The following is a 17,699-nucleotide window of genomic DNA, read 5'->3' on the forward strand; positions in this document are numbered from 1 at the left end:
ACAGTGGTGCTATTTGATAGGTAAAAGGTATAGCCAGGTGGCAGTTATTAGGCAGTAAACTGTGGCTCAAGGTAAGGAAAACTTTTCTAAGAATTTGAGTTTCAAATAATAAAAATGCTAGCCTATTGCTAAGCATGTACAAGTAGACTCTGTGGGACCACATGACAGAAATGTTATTACAAAAAGATTACTATTAGGTAAGAGGTTAGACTATATAATCCCAACGCAGCTTTTAATTCTAGAATTTCCATTGTTTAAAAAATTAAGAAAGACCCAGAATTATCTGTAAAGCATTTACACCAAGACATGTTCCCCCAAGGTTTCCCCTCTCCTCATGCCAACACTGATAAAGACACAATGTTCTGAAAATTGAGTTATTTTTAAAAAATATCTTTATTTTATTTTATGTAGTGCTGAGGATCGAACCCAGTGTCTTATGCATGCTAGGCAGCCACAACCCCAGCCCAAAATTGAGTTATTTGAAGACAAAAAGTATACAATATTTGGATCTGAAGACACAGTTAAGGGGTATAGTTTAGCATAAGAGAAACCCTGAGTTTCTTTTTGCGCGCGCGCGCACACACACACACACATAAAAGAAATAAGTAGATATATAAATAAATAAAATAAAAAGAAAATACATTTATCTTTCAATCACAAGAAATAATAATATTTAAAACCTAATAATTTAGGCTTTAAATTTAATTAAAAGCTCCAAATAATCATATTTGGAGCCTTCAGTAAACATTTTTTTTTTTTCTACATGTGGCTCAAACCTATGATCTATCCAGCCTGGTAACCTTAAAAGTATTTATTTTTAACAATGAAAAAGAAGGAAAATAAAATTCTATATGACAGAGGATACAGACTTAGAAATAAAAAGAACTCAAACGTAGCATTATTACTCCTTTGATCACCTGTATTTATACATCTGCTATATTATTAACTTTTATAGTTATTTTTCCCCTAGAATTTAATATTTTTCCTAATGGTCAAATTCTCTAAAGACCATTGTTTTTTTCTCTTCAGGATCTATCATCTGAAAATACTGTCATTCCAAATGCATTAAGTGTTCCCATTAAAAGGAACCCTCTAAAATCTTTAATTTCATATCAAGCAAGTAACTTCTCATTCCAAGACAATCCTGGGAACATAAAAGACTAGGGAAGCCTTGTCAATTCAAGCAAAGCTTCCCCAGAGATAAACGGAAAAGATTCAGGTCTAATTTTAGATACACAGTCACATACAATGGAAAAACCAAACTTCATATTAACTAGGTGTCTATTCTTTTCTTATTATTACAATAAGATAACAAAATATGGGTACTCTCTTCACCTTAATAGCTAGGACTTTCATTCCTGTTATAATATTTAATTCAAGATATTATTCATATGCAGATTACAGCTCCTTAGTTTTTCACCAAGAGTTCCACAGCAAATTGCATCTTTAGTAACTAAGACTGCTTCTGAAATGTCCATACACAAAGAGAAAACTAGAAAGAGTCTAGTTGGAATTAAGACATGAGAACTGGCAATATTACTAAGATAAATGTATAGGTAATAGACAGTTACCCAACCCAACTCTATTATGTCATGTATTTCATCTGGACTGCTGTATCAGTAAGTAGACAGCTCTAAATAGAAATATTAGGATCCCGTGCTTGTTACTCACATTAACTCAAAATTTCTTCTTATGGCTTCTGGTATTTTAGGTTTTGTAACACGCACAGCCTAAAAAATAAAAGTAAACAAACAAAGGTATATTTAAAAAATAAATGTTCACACTGAATCTTCTATCGAAGAGCTCCCCAATTCGTACTAATAAAACAACTATAACATAGCTGCCTACTAAGGTGCAGAGATCCTACTGGAAAAGCTATTTCTCATGCTATCACACCAAGAATCAAAGATAAGCTATTTCTAGTTTTCTTAAAAAACTACTAACTACAGGAGAAAAACCACTGTACCCACTAGAGAAATAAACTCCTTGAGGGAAAAGGTTCCCCTTAACAGATATTCACAAAGTTGTTTAGTTGATAGTTTTGCTTTTCTTTTCAAACTTTCAAACCAAAGAAACAGAAGGAAGGCAAAGTTACAAGACTAAAATTGTACGAATTAGAAACAGTCAAAAACAAACTAAAAACTGAGGTCAGTCTATACAATTTAATACAGTGTCTAATAAGTCAGTTACTTATTATCACTTCCTAAAACTGCAATCACTCAGTACTAGCTATAAATACACAGCCCAATAGCTGAGGGCTAACAGCAATTCACAGCTTACATTCTTTCTTCTTGGAACCTCAGAACAAAGTCTACCAGTCTTTATGGACCTTGTTTCCTAGACACTTGGTTTCTCTAATCAGAGTATACTCTGACATAATTATCTACATGAAAAGTGCTATTTTTTTTTTTGAAGGCTGACTTTATACACCAAGAACTTAATCTCTCAAAAGCTTCCTATTTGCTTTTAAACACAAGTATTTTAAAAGAAGGCTTCAAACACTTTTAAGGAAACCAGAATTTCCTATACAAAGCATAGTCAAATCTGTAATTTTGAGGACTCTCATAACTAATGATAAGAATTATAATAGAACACTATAAGAAGCTAGTGCTGTGAGGAAAAACCCCATCATACACTGAAGGTAAGGCATGTGAGTTCTTAAGGACATTCAGTGGAGATATTTAGAAGATAAAAATTCAGAACCAAAATTTTTGAGATGCTAGATTTCATTATGTGACTTCCAGGCATACAGATGACCTCCAATACAGACAAGAATGATTCAGAGGGAAGCACTGTCACACTGCTTTACATTCAGAGACTGATTGGTCACATATCTTTTTAGTCACATAACAAAAAGCATAAAATAGGACTGTCTTGAATAACACACCACATGCTTGCCAATCCTGGGAAACCTCACACATTTTCAAATATGTGAAAATATAAATACTTGCTATAGCAGATACCATGAGTAAGTTGTATAAGAAATTTGAGAAAACAACAACCAAAACATCCCCTACCTTGCACCATAAACACACACAGTGAGTGGAGACAAAAAGGTGATGAAATGAAATGTACATGTTGAAACTGACCCCTGGATTATAAACAAATTTTAAGCCAAAAAGTCAGAATATAATAGTCACTCCATTAAATAACAGGAAAAAAATGCCAAGGATGATCATTTTCACCATTCTAATTTTTCCAGAGAAGTTTTTCAAGAAGAAAAATGGGGTTATAAATATAGCAAAAGGAAAAATTAAAATAGTGATATGAGTACTGTGGTGATGGTAGTGAATAACAAAGCAAGATTGCTGTCATGGAATTTAAAATTTTAAAGAGACTAACAACAAATGGAATTTAAAATTTTAAAGAAACAATAACAACAAAAAGCAAATAAGTAAGAGAATTTCAATAATTATGAGTGCTATATGAAGAATTAAAACAGGATGACTTTGGGACTTTACTCGGTTGTGGAAGAGGAAAACAAGATTTTTATTTTGGTGTAATTATATAACTGAAAAATCTACAAAAATTAACCCCCAAAATTATTAGAGATGGTGAGTTCAACAAAATTGCAGATATAGGATAAATCCACCAATCAACTATGTTCCTATGTTCTCTTTCTAAAACAATTTTTTAAAAGAGAGACTACAAATTGATCAGCATTAAAATTCATTATATCTATTAATTTAATCTAAGATATGAGTTTCTCTATCATGCTAAGCGAAGTTAGCCAATCCCCCAAAACCAAAGGCCAAATGTTCTCTCTGATAAGTGGATGTTGATCCATAATGGGGGGAGGCAATAGGAAAAATGGAGGAACTTTGATTGGGCAAGGGGGACGGAGGGAAGTAAAGGGAATGGGGGGGGCAGGAAAGATGGTGGAATGGTGTGATGCTGCATTATGTACAGAGAAATGAAAAGTTGTGCTGCAATGAATCAAAATGCATTCTGCTGTCATGTATACATAATTAAAATAAATAAATAAAAATTTAAAAAAGATAAGAGTTTCTCAGCCAGGTGGGTGTGGGGCATACTTCTATATTCTATAATCTCAACAACTCTGGAGGCTGAGGCAGGAGAATCGCAAGTTCAAGGCCAGCTTCAGCAACTTATCGAGGCCCTAAGTGACTTAGTAATAAGACTTAGTAAGTTAAAAAAAAAATTATAGCAGCTCAATTTACAATAGCTAAGCTATGGAACCAACCTAGGTGCCCTTCAAAAAATGAATATAAAAGAAAATGGTATATATACACAATGGAATATTACTCAGTCATAAAGTAGAATGAAATTATGGTGTTTGCCGGTAAACGTATGGAACTAGAGACTATCATGTTAAATGAAATAAGCCAATCCCCCAAAACCAAAGGCTGAATGTTCTCTCTGATATGCAGATGCTAACACACAATAAGTGGGAAGGGGGATAGGAGTTCACTGGATTAGACAAAGGGGAATGAAGGGAAGGGAGGAAAGATAGAAATAGGAAAGATAGAATGAATCGGACATAACTTTCCTATGTTCATATATGAATACCCAACAGGTCTAACTTCACATTATGTACAACCACAAGAACAGGAAGTTATACTTCATGTATGTATGATATGTCAAAATATACTCTACTGTCATGTATATCTGAAAAGAACAAAACAATAAAAAGGACTGGGGACGTGACTCAGTGGTTAAGTGCCGTTGGGTTCAACCTCCAGTACCCAAAAAAAAAAGAAGAGTTTCTCCCCAATGCAGAAATTCTAAAAGAAACAAAAAGGATAAATATCCTTGCCTTGATATAATCAAGTAAAGCCATAGACTACAATCCTATAATTTAAATGCTAATTTAGATACCTAATCTAGCTTGAAATTGTAAAAAATGAAAACTCATCTGACAAAAATATCAAAGCCTTTGTTTCTAAGTAGATGATATATCTTACCAGATTTTAAAATTGAGTAAAACGTTGAATTACCACAACCACATGGTAATGTGTTAAAAATGAAGGTTGATGGGGCTAGGGTTGTGGCTCGGTGGTAGAGCACTTGCCTAGTGTGAAGCACCATATGTAAATAAATAAATAAATAAAATAAAGGACTATCAACATCTTAAAAAAAAATTTTAAAAAGGGTTGAAAAATAGACCTGAAGTTCTAAAAATATATTCCAACTAACTACTGTAAGAAACTATTTTAAAAGAAGATAAAAGCAACCAAAACAATGGAGACCTTGTTTTCCACTTTAAGAATGCATTACAAAGCTACATGTTTTTCATTCAATAAATTTTTATAAAAACAAAAAATATATAAACAAATTTAAAAGATCGTTCTTGCTATCTATAGAATATGACGTAGATAAGGGAAAAAGTGAAATTAGGCAAAAGAAGAAAGGCTACTGGTTCAGGCAAGAAATGGTGTCTTGGTTTAAGGAGGGGCAAAAAAACAGAGGAACAGGTGGTCTTACATGGATTTTGATGGTAGAATCAACAGAACATGGGAACTCATTAGATGTTAAGGGCAATGGATTGTCAAAGATGACTCCCACACTTCTAGAGTAGTCCTAGAGGAAGGAGCTACTTTAGCCAACAAGAAAGAAAAAAACACAAGAGATGTAGATTTGATGTAAAAAAAAAGACCAAACAAGGGCTTAATAACTAATAAAAGAATAGGAATAGATTTATAAACAGAATGAAGTTCAGGAAAAGATACCTGTATATAATGGAATTTAGCATATAATACAAATATCACTCAAAGAAGGGAGAACATGGAAGGATAAATTAGTAATTACTGTTGCCACCCCACTAGTCTGCTGTGAAAATGGACCCCTATCTCATAACTGACACCAAAATAGATTCCAGACAAATTAAAGATTGAAATCTAAGAATATAACTGTAAAATTAGATAAAAATTTTGAAACTTCTGATGCAATTTAAATGTCTATACTTTTAAAGTGGTGAAAGGTATCAAGCATGCCAGCCCAGTAAGACTCCATTAAGAAAACCACTAAATCACTATGTAAAAGTTTAAAACTTCAAAATTTCAGGGGAAAAAAAGTGAAATGGCAAAAACAAAACAAGAAAAGAAAAAGAAAAATGGGAAAAAAAGGAAAAAAAACCCCAAACAAACAAACAAAAAAACCCCCAAACCTGGGAAAAAGTACATTTTTAAAAAAGATTCAGGGCTAGGGATATAGCTTAGTGGTAGAGCACTTGCCTAGCATGTGAGGCCCTTGGTTCAATCCCCAGCACCACAAAACAAAAACCATACACCAAAAAGAGCTACAGCACAAGTGGTGGCACATGCCTATAATTAATTCAGCTACTTAGGAGCCTGAGGTAGGAGGAGCACAAGTTTGAGGTCAGCTGGGACAGCTTAGCAAGACCTTGTATTAAAATAAAAGATAAAAAGGATTGGGGATGTAGCTTAGTGGTATAATGCTTACTCAACATGTCTAAGGCCCTGGGTTCAATCTCCATTAATTCAAAATAGAAAAACAAAAAACCCCCATAAAAATAGTGTATTTGAATCAATTTAGAAAAATGTAACTAAAAAAATGAGCAAAAACAATAAATAATTCACAAATGAAAGGCAAGTGGACAATACATACCCTAGGGCATTCAACCTCAATAATTAATACAAACTATTATGCAAATCTTCCTCAAAGCATCTGCTAATTATTTGGGTCTAAACACACAAAAAAATAGAAACTATAGCCCATCAATATTGATGACAAGAGTGGGAATGGCTAAAACTTACCTGAAAAGCAACTGGCAATACGTGTTAAGCTCCCAAACAGGGCACACACTTTGACTCATCAATTCCACTTTTAAAAATTTATCATAAGGGGGCTGGGGCTGTGGCTCAGTGGCAGAGCACTTGCCTAGCATGTGTGGGGCACTGGGTTCGATTCTCGGCACCATGAATTAATAAAAAAAAAAAAATGGAGGTCCATTGACAACTAAAAAAATATTTTAAAAATCTATCATAATGGGGGTACTTTAACAGGTGTATACATAAGCACAGTCACTGCAACATGCATATAATAGTAAAACAACTGAAACTATAGAAATTCATTATATATAAACATTAAAAGTGATGATGAAGTGAATCTATTGTATTAAGAAGCATCTGCAACAACAAACTGTTATCTCTGCATAGTTAAGATTACTGGTGAGTTTCATTTTATAGTTCATCCTTTTCCTAAAACCTTTTTTCTATAATACACGTATGTATAAAAATGTGTGCATAAAAAATCCAGTATATACAGAACTACTACAAACAGTAAGAAAATGATAAATATAACAGAAAAATAGGCATTGACAGAAGAGAGTATAAAAATATCAGAAGATGCTCAACCTCATTAATAACCAAGGAAATGCAAATTGAAGAGAGAGAAATAACTTCACATCTATCCACATGACAAAACTAGAATGTCTGATTGGTTCTAATAATGGTGGGGTCATAGGGAAACAAGTATTTGCATAAATTGCTGACAGGAACATGGATTTGTACAATCACTTTGTTAAGACAATCTGTATGTATAAGGACATATGCTCGTTACTATTTGTTAATACAAAAAAAAAAAAAAAAAAAAAAAAAACCAAAAAACTGGAAGAAGTCAGGTGAGGTGATGCATGTCTGTAATCCCAGTGGCTGGGGAGGCTGAAGCAGGAGGATTAGGAGTTCAAAGTTAGCCTCAGCAATATAGTGAGGCTCTGAGCAACTCAGTGAGACCCTGTCTCTAAAAATATAAAAAGGGATGAGGATGTAGCTCAGCAGTTAAGCATACCTGGGTTCAAGCCTCAGTAACAACAACAAAAAGGAACAGAGAAATGGCTAAGTAATATAGAGCAAGGAATTCTAGGCAGCTATGAAAGAAATGATAGTAACATCTGGTCAAAACCTAAGTATCTCTGACATTCACATTTAAAACTATCTTTAAAATCAAAAAGCTATTCCAAGTTACAACGGACTAGAAACCAAGAATATTGCGCAAAATTACCTTTCAAATGACCTCTTAACTTTGGTGGTTCACCAAAGCAGGTAATTTACCTGCTATGTCATTTGTGGAATGAGACCACAGAGAAACCCTGCCCTTCCAGTCTTGCTTGTGAGAAGCACACACATGATCACTTATGCACACTCTCCATAGCAATCTTTAACTGCAGTAATGTTCATCACAACAATCAACAACTCTCCTAGAGCCTCTGAGAAAGCAAAATAGAGAAGCCACATTACCACTTCTCAGATAATCTAGATCCATAGCAATGGCTTTTAAATGTTACTGACCAAAGACAGAGTAAGAAACCCATTTTGCATTGACACCCAAAATAATCATCCACTCCTAGACACATAAAATGAAAATTTCCCAGAATACTTAACTTGCTACATGATAATTTATTTTCCTCTGACTTCTTTTCCTATTCTTATTTAAAATGATTCAATAAAATTGATTTTATAATAACCCACTAATGGTTTTAAACCCACCAGCTAAAAACACAATGACTCAGAAAAGTAGGTATGTAAGTTCTCACCACCCTATCTCCCAATGCCGCCACTACTACCACCACTAAATTCTTGGCTACCTTGCTTTACTTCAGAACATCCCACTCACTTGAAATACCTTTCCACTCTTTCGCTCCATATAATTCAAATTAAAATTTCCTGACCTACCTAAAAAAATTAATTATTATACTATTAGGCATACATTATTGAATGTCCTCTCAACTATTATAGCAATAACTGTCCAATGAATTCATCCAATAAACTTTGTGACATCTTTTTTTGTCTACAATTGTTGTTCAAATCTTAGACTTAACTCTTTTAACACATAATCTCACTGAGGGTAAGAATTACTCTTACGCTGATAATTATAATTACTGTACTTAATAATGCCTCACACATGGCAGAAATATGAATTTTGTTTCCTTGTAGAATATTAATTTTATTTCCTTTGTAAACAAAAAATGAATTTGATAAATAGATAAATATGAATTTTGTTTCCTCAGCTTATTAGTTCCCTTTAAGAATCATAAAAGAATGCCACCCATGGTAAGCTACAACAGAATGAAAGGTATTCTATAAATCACCAAGGCACTTCATTTAAATAACTGCTTTATAAATAATCAGTTGAAAGGGGGAGTAAACTCAAAGCTCTCAAAACTCCCAGAGAACTTCCCTGGAAAAGAGCTTACCTGTATAGTGAGACCTGGGGCCATGACATTTAAATCTTTCTGTAGTGCTTGCTTCAGGTTTTCATCTATTTGATCTGTTTTTGAAGTCAAGAACAAAAGATCTCATGATGCTCAATTTTTTTTTTGCATTGTATTAATAGCAAAACAAAACCAGAGTATGAGACCTAAATTTTCCACAGTATTATTCTTTCACAAAAAATACTTTTCCTTTTGCACAAAAGTGAAAGAAATTAGTAAATTAAGGAAGATGACAAGCAAATAATCTAAGTTTACCCCCAAATTAAATTTATCCAATAAAATAATTTATATTAATGTTGGATAAACTTATTTATTGGATAATAAACAACTATATCCTGTCAGTTTTAATACCAAATCTCAAACACCGGGGTTTACCTCGGGGAGCCCACAAACACAATTCTAAATTTCCTCAATTTATCTATTATGATAGCAACAAAGTGAGTTTCTAGTAAGATATCATAGTAAAAACAGAATATACAGCTGGGTATGATGGTGCATGCTTGTAATCCCAGCTACTTAGAAGCTAAGTCAGAAGGATTTCAAGTTCAAAGACAGCCTCAGCAAATTAGTGAGGCCCTAAGCAACTTAGTGAGACTGTCTCAAAATAAAAAATAAAAAAGGGCTGGGGATGTGGCTCAGTGGTTAAGTGACCCTGGGTTCAATATCCTGTACCAAAAAAAAAAAGCAAACAAATAAACAAAGAACCCAGAATACATAGTATGTGAGTTAAGTTTTTCTGATCTCTACCAAGTTATATGTGAAATTTTAACTTAAGATAAAAAAGTTTTTAAAAAAATTGCTCTATTAAAAATTAGAAAAAAATGGTCAAATAACATGGTTTACTAAAATGACAGTATCAATAAATGAATTAAAAAAATTTCTGACTATTTTCATATTTAAAACAAATCACTTACCAAATAATTCAATGTAAACTTCTTGAAGCGTATGGGCACTGCAAAATTGATTCAGCTCATGGTGGATTTTATTGAAGATTAAGGTCTTGTCATAATCTGCAGTGTAGTTCCTCACGATATCAAACACTGAAGGAAAGGTACGACCATGTTTGTTTCACACAACAATAACCCAGGTATCTTCAAATCCGCCAGGATAAGTTACAGGGATTATTATTATACATGAGGAAAAGTGCAAACAAAATAGTAAAAACAAAACACAACTCACATACCTTGATGGGTTTATAGGGCTCAATTTTCTGGATATTCTTACATTCAAAACACTAATAGGCAAAACCCAAATTTTATACTTAGGAAAGCATACATTATTTTGGAAGTAATAGGTAAGTGTCAAAGTTTACAGATAAGGGCATGACACAGATTTGTACTTTGGCAGCAGTGTGAAGATGAACTGAAAAGCAGGAAAAGTATAAGATGATTATTAGAAAAAGTTTAGCCAAGAGGTAAAGAGGGACTGAATTAATTAAGGAATAATGAGAATAAAAGAAGATAGCAGCTACAAAAGATCATTTTTTAAAAAGCAGTTTACAAAGGTTGTAAAAAAAAAAAAAGACACCGGCCTAAGCCAGGAACAATGGTGCATGCCTATAATACAAGCTACTCAGGAGGCTGATGCAGGAGAATCTCAGGTTCAAGGATAGCCTGAACAACTAGTGAGACCCTGTCTCAAAAAAAAAAAAATGTTGGGTATGTAGCTAAGTGGTAGATTACCCGCCTAGCAAAACCACAAGGTCCTATGTAAACTCCCAGTACTTCAAAAAGGAAAAACAAACAAACAAACAAAAAACCCCCAACTGACCAACCAAACAAAACACTAGGCTAAAAGAGAATTACTATACCAGACTAATTACTATACTAGACTCAATGTCAGGCAATTTACATACAATAGTCCTTAATCCTCACCAACAAACAAAAACAAAAACAAAAAAACACCACCACCAAAAAGCCAAACAAACAAACCCCAAACCAAAACCCAAAATCACCTAATTTCTCAAAGTAGGAAGTTAAGAACCAGAGAATTTCAGAAATATCCCCCAAAGTACATAATATACCATGTCAGAATCTATGTTCTACCAACTAAACAAGTAAAACAGGCTGCTTTTTGTGCCTGGCTTCAGACACAAAGACTTGCCCCACTGGCCTTCTCATGTAGGATATTAGACGCAACTGGATTCCAGACCACAATTGATGGATAGGCCACCAATATATAACTGCTGACTAAATCATGTAGCTTGATCATTTTCCAAATGAATTGGCGATCTAAGTTTCCTATTTAGCTGTGACTAGAGCTAACTTCTTCCTTTTTTCTTTTTGTTTGTGTGTGTACTAGAGATATTTTTTTGTGGTAATAGGGTACCAGGGCCTCATCCATGTTCAGCAAGCACTGAGCTACACCCCCAGCCCTTTTTATTTTGGAAAGGATCTCACTAAAGTTGCCTAGAATGGCTTTGAACTTGTGATCCTTGTGACTCAGCCTCCTGAGTAGCTAGGATTACAGGTGTGTAATACTGTGCTCAACTTTTTTTTTTTTTTCCAATCATAATCCATTCCAATGATTTTTGACCAGGTAAAGTACAGTCATCCCTTTCGTATCCACGAGGGATTGGTTTCAAGACATCAAAGTGATATCAAATTTTATACATGTATATAAAAAAGTGTACTATTGGCATATAAATTATGCATATCCTTCTATCCATTTTAAATCAGGTCTAGATGACTCGAAATATCTAATACAATGTAAGCGCTTTGTAAATAGTCGTTACACTACATTGTTTAGATAAACAAAGTCTGTATGTTTAGTATATACATAATTTTTTCCCAAATAATTTTAATCTGTGGTTCATTCCATCTGTGAGATATAGAGAGCCAACTGAATGTACAAAGACTAGGAAAATACTTAATCTTTAAAAATATGACTCAAATCCATTTGACATGATACATTTGCTATTCTCTGAAACCTTTTCACTATTTGTACCTGTATCAGTGATGTGAAATTTGTCATAATCAGAATCTCACATTCTAATCTCTCTCTCTCTAGTCTGTATTAAGTCTTCTCAAGTAAAATAAAAACTCCTTGGAGGCAAAAGCTATAACTTCACCTTTTTAAACTGTTCTTGCCAAACATATATCTTCTACATACTAGGCATGCAAATTTTATTATCATCATTAAAGACAAAATGTTCTATCTTTTTTTCAGGACTTGCAATTAAGTTTCTGAATTAAACATTACCTACTCTATCTGTAAGTTTTTATCTTTTACCAGGAAAATGCTTTCCCCTACACCAAGAACTTTGTGGTTGCTTTCCAAGTTATAGCAAATCTCAACTAGAAATGACCAGTTATAGGCTTTTATCATAAAAGGAAATTACCTCCTATCCTCATTGGATACAATGCTATGTCCCTGTTCTAGAAATAATCAATGACCATCTTGCACTTAGAAACACTAAGCTCAGAGACAAGTAAATCATGGAGTTGCAGAAAATCAATTCTGTCAGGAATCTGTGACATACATACACACACACACACACACACATACACACACACACACACATATATATATATTTTTTGCAGGGTGTGTGGGGGTGCCCACTGGGGATTGAATCCAGGGATGCTGTACCACTAAGCCTCATTCCAAGATCTTTAATTTTTTATTTTTATTTCTACTTTTCTTAGAGCCTTACTAAATTGCTGACGCTGTCCTTGTTTTTAGGATGCTCCTGCCTCAGCCTCTGGAGCCACTGGGATTATAGGTGATGTGTATCACTATGCCTAGCCTGAGACCTATTTTTACCTCTGTTCTATAGTAATGGAAAATATTCAATGATTAATCCTTTATATTTATCAGTAATCAATGAGGTTATAAAACTTTAAAAATGCCTTCCTATTCCTTAGGAAATATCTCAGTTATAATACTCTGGTTATAACTATAAAAATGACAGATAGTTAACATACCTGCATAAGGAGCCAACATGTTAACCACTTCTATTCGGTCAATATAGATCATGACCCCACCACTAAAAATCAAAGAAATGAGACAAATGTGAGCCAGTAAATAGAATCCATAAAGAAGAGTTACAGACAGACCTAGACTGAACTTGACAATCAAATACATTAACTTAAAATATGGAGAGTATGGTCCCTATTTAAAAGTATCTCTGTCCTTTTCATATATGTCAAAAGCTTCTTTGTAGGCTTATAATGATATTACTTCAGATCATTTAAAATAGGTGATTTTAAAAAAATACCTTGAACTTGACATTCTTCTTTTAATAATAAGTATTCTCTAGAAATAATTTGGTCCTCGCTTGCCTTTCTTTCCCTAAACTTCTTTAGGGCAGCAATTTTCAAACTGAAGTCTTCAGACCAGAAGCATCAGCACTACCCAGGAACTTTCGTTAGAAAAGCTTACCTTGTTCCACAAGGCATATTTTTAACTTCATCAGTTTGTAGTGTTATCAGGGGAGAAAAATGGCCTCTCCAGACTTACTGAATCAGAAACTCTAAATTAGATGGCATTTAGTACTACAAATAAGATGATGAAATGAATTAATTTTAAACTATCTTTTCATTGAGCATCTACTCTGGGTCAAGTGCTGAAATAAGTACTTCGTTTATACTAATTCTAATCCTTATAATAACTGCTTTTGCCTGATTTTTACAAATGAGGAAACTAAGTTTAGAAAAGTCAATAAAGACATATGGGGCAGGGTAAGAGGAGGACACTCACTGTACTTTTTGCTCAATTTTGCTATGAACCTAATACTGTTCTAAAAAAATAAAGTCTACCTTAAAAAAGAATCATTAAAGCAGATGTAGTAACACTGATATACAGTTAGTTATAATGGTTCTGAAAAATCTACCTTTTTCAATAGCACCCTATTGGTTCCTAAGATGGAAAGCTCCTATTTGGAGATAGATCTTTTCTCAAATAATGTTTATATCAGAAATCCCTCTGGGTTACTATCATGCTTATTTGAAAAGTGCCTAAGTGATCACAATTTTAGGCACAAAAACTCCATCTGAACTAAGGGAGGGTGGTCAACAAGGATAAAGCTTACCTTGTTCCACAAGGCACATTTTTAACTTCATCAGTTTGTAGAGTTGTCTGGGGAGGAAAAACAAATAAAACTCAGGACACTTATTGTCAAAGAGCTGCCAGTTCCAGAGGCAAATCTCTGGAGGGCTCTGAGAGAAAGAACAGGAGAACTTCATCAAAATTTTAGTTCCTCAAAGATTAAGTATCAGAGTAGTCATTTCTTTTTTTATCTTATTAGAAATGCGACTTGAGACAGACAAGATTTTATAACTAAGGTTCAATCAAAATGCACTAGGAAAGATTCAATGTTCAATCTGCTAGTAAGTAAAAAACTCTGGAGTTCCTTATTTGCCTAGACTTACCCAGGGACAGCAAACTACAAAAGCTCACCCACAAGGTACTATGGTCAAGATTTGTGCTCTGAACTTTGATTCCACTGCTAACATTACTATTTACAATGAAGATAAAAGATAACTATTTTATGTGTACAAGTACCTTATGACTCAAAGCTACCCTTGAACTTAACAGCATTCTTTCTCCTCTAACCCTACAGTCAATATTTTTAGTTTAGGACCTAGTGATCTCTCACATGTTAAGTTACCTTTTTAATATAAGTGCCAAACCAGTAGTGCTTTCTCCTAGTGAACCAACAATCTAGTACTGAATCGCTTTGCCATGTCACACCTTTGTTTGAATCAGAATGACTTCCTACTTGTACTCTAAGGCCTCAAACAGGTCAGCTGCTAATAAGTATATTCTAGACACAATGCACCTTACCAAGTGACAGCAACATACCATTTTATGGAATATAAAAGAAAAATGAAGCCTAGTTCCTGTTTCCAAAGATGTCCTAATCCTGCACAGGACACAAAATCCTTATAAAACAATCCATCAACAGGTACAAAATAAAGAGGATAAAGTTAACTTTTGGGTGTTAAGTTACAGGGAATAAAATAATAGCTTGAAAAGCTCTCTTAGGTGAAGTATTTACAAGCCAAATCTACAGGGGGAGAAATAAGAACAAAGGAAGCAGAGAAACATCTTAATTTCAATAAATATCACATTTAAATACAAAAAGTTGACAAACTTGTGTATACATGTGACAGGAAGAAGATTGGTTGGTTTGAAGCAGAAAGCACAATTTAGATAAGACATGGCTTCTGAGAAGAGAATATATTAGGTAGAGGCCCCTGAATGTTGGCTGGAAGTTTTTTTTCTAGTCCATCTTATATACAGTCATAAAATAAACCTTTCAAAAAAATTGAAGGACTGAGGACATAGCTCAGAGTTAAGAGTACTTGCCTATCATGCATAAGATCCTGAATTCAATCACCAGCTTTGGGGGAAAATGTCTTTTACTTAATTCCTTTGGTCATATGTGATGCAGTTCTCATCATTCATCTTATCTGGAGGCAAGAAAATCAGTAGGAAAGCTAAAGAATTACTTTATCTAGGTTAATTTAGTAACGATCATAAAAACTGAATGCTCAATCCAGTAGACATAATACAGAAAGGATGTGATATTTGGTTAAATAGAAAATTCCAGAAGAGAAAAGAAGAAAATATAATTCTTGAGTTGAAAGACTGAGGTGATGGTAAGCATTTATAATAGTTTTAGGTAAAGTGAGGGGAGCTGATGATGAAATGAGTTTAATTTATTTTATTTCTTTCAAACCACCATACTAATTCAATTTCCATGTTCCACATAAAGTAAAATATGCATTCCTATTTAAACCTAAAGGATATTGCCCAGCCAACTTTTAAAATAAGAAGAACTAGTAATTAGTTCAGTGTTAAATCTTCAATTTAATATACTCTATCTATGTACTTTCATATTCTTTAAAAATTATTTTCTGAGCTGAGCTAGGGTTGGGGATCAGCGGTAGAGTGCTTGCTTAACATGTACAAGGCCCTGAGTTCAATCTTCAGCACCACATAAAAATAAATTAAGGAATTGTGTCCAACTACAACTAAAAAATAAATATTAAAAAAATTTTTAAAAAATTATTTTCCAAGTATGACAGAATATTTATTTTAAAAGTGACTCTACGTTATGTATATTTTAAGTTGAAGGTTTTTGTATAATTTCTCTAAGCACTGTTTTCGCTCCATATATAGGATTTCACATTCAAATGTATTTCTTTCAACTGTCAAGTTTGTTAAGACATTTGTTGGCATTGGGTTATGTCTTCTAATGTGTTCCAAAAATTCCTAAAAATTTTGTTCTTTATGTCTTATAAGAACACTTTCTTAAAAAAAAAATTTATTAGTGTAATTCTTTCTTAGACTATTACTGTCTCATATATAAAGAAGGACACCGGCTCCACATTTAATTTTTTTGTAGATGCAAATTATACTAGTTTAAGCTGAAATCTTTCTACTAATTTCATTTGAATCTCAATCTCTCTCTCTCTCTCTCTATATATATATATATAATATATACATATCACATATAGTATAATTGTTATGTATGCAATTAAACTCTATAGTATAATTGTTATGTATGCAATTAAACTCTAAAACCTGCTTAATGGCACCAGTGTAATAACATTATAGACTGCTGAAGCTGTTGGTAAGGTCATGCAATTAAAATTCCTTCTTTCACAGAGGAATAACTGATGTCTACAAGAATAAAGTGATTTTATCAAATCATGGAATCAACTGATGGCAGTCCCCATCTTCACTACATCACATTTCTGAGAAATCAGTTCTCAAATTGTAACAACTTCTACCACAAATAGAAAAGTCAGAAATATAAATGTGTTATAGCTCTTGACTTCAAGAAACTTAAAAGAGATTTTCTGGAAAGAAAACACACACAGAAATTTAGAAAACAATACAAGAGAATATTATTAAAGGACATAAGACCAAGGGTCAAACTTTATAACACAGATTTAAAGAGTTATAGATTAGAAGAGAAGGAATCTGGAATGAACCTAAAAATGGCTGACCAGATTTAGGAAGGAGAAGAGGAATGGAGGAAAAGATGGCAAGTGAAGACATGATAGCATTCATCAATCAAGGCAAAAATGAACAAATATGGGAAAATAAAATGGAAATCAGTGTAACTAGGGAAAGAACACCACATTTCACTTCAATAAATACAAGTCTTTTCCTAAGCCATCTACAAGGGATCTGGAAGAAAATCTGGGGGATTTAGTTATTCATAATTAAGCACTCACTCAGCAGGAAGCCTAGAATTAAAATTATAAGATTAAATAACACTGAATTTTCCTGATTCCTGAAAAATTAGCAGCAGATGGTAGACAAACTTCTGAATCCAAAGATGTATGATCATAATGAATATGCAAAAGTAATAACAGTTTAATCCTATTTTGTTATCTTATGTCAAAAGATATCTATTAAGTGTCTCCCATGGGAAAGATATTCTTTTCAATAACCAGACACTTATTTCAAATATTCTGGGATCCTGTCAAAATACCACATAAAATTGTTCTTAATGTATCAGGCAAAAACTGAGGCAGAAAAGCTGTGTATA

The 17,699-nt window shown here is 33.4% G+C and overlaps 1 protein-coding gene across 2 annotated transcripts in view; it reads right to left on the reverse strand.

Moving 5' to 3' along the window:
* Erlin1 (ER lipid raft associated 1) overlaps positions 1–17,699 on the reverse strand; it is a 34,492-nt gene that overhangs the window by 14,196 nt on the left and 2,597 nt on the right. For both annotated transcript variants that reach the window (XM_076835009.1, XM_076835010.1), the window contains exons 4-8: positions 14,223–14,269; positions 13,117–13,178; positions 10,108–10,233; positions 9,176–9,249; positions 1,672–1,730 (exon numbers count right to left, since the gene is read on the reverse strand). In XM_076835009.1, the coding sequence (XP_076691124.1) occupies positions 1,672–1,730; positions 9,176–9,249; positions 10,108–10,233; positions 13,117–13,178; positions 14,223–14,269 (368 nt within the window). The remainder of the gene's footprint in view (positions 1–1,671; positions 1,731–9,175; positions 9,250–10,107; positions 10,234–13,116; positions 13,179–14,222; positions 14,270–17,699) is intronic.

The sequence above is a fragment of the Callospermophilus lateralis genome, chromosome 15 (genome assembly GCF_048772815.1).
Source record: "Callospermophilus lateralis isolate mCalLat2 chromosome 15, mCalLat2.hap1, whole genome shotgun sequence".
NCBI lineage: Eukaryota > Metazoa > Chordata > Mammalia > Rodentia > Sciuridae > Callospermophilus > Callospermophilus lateralis.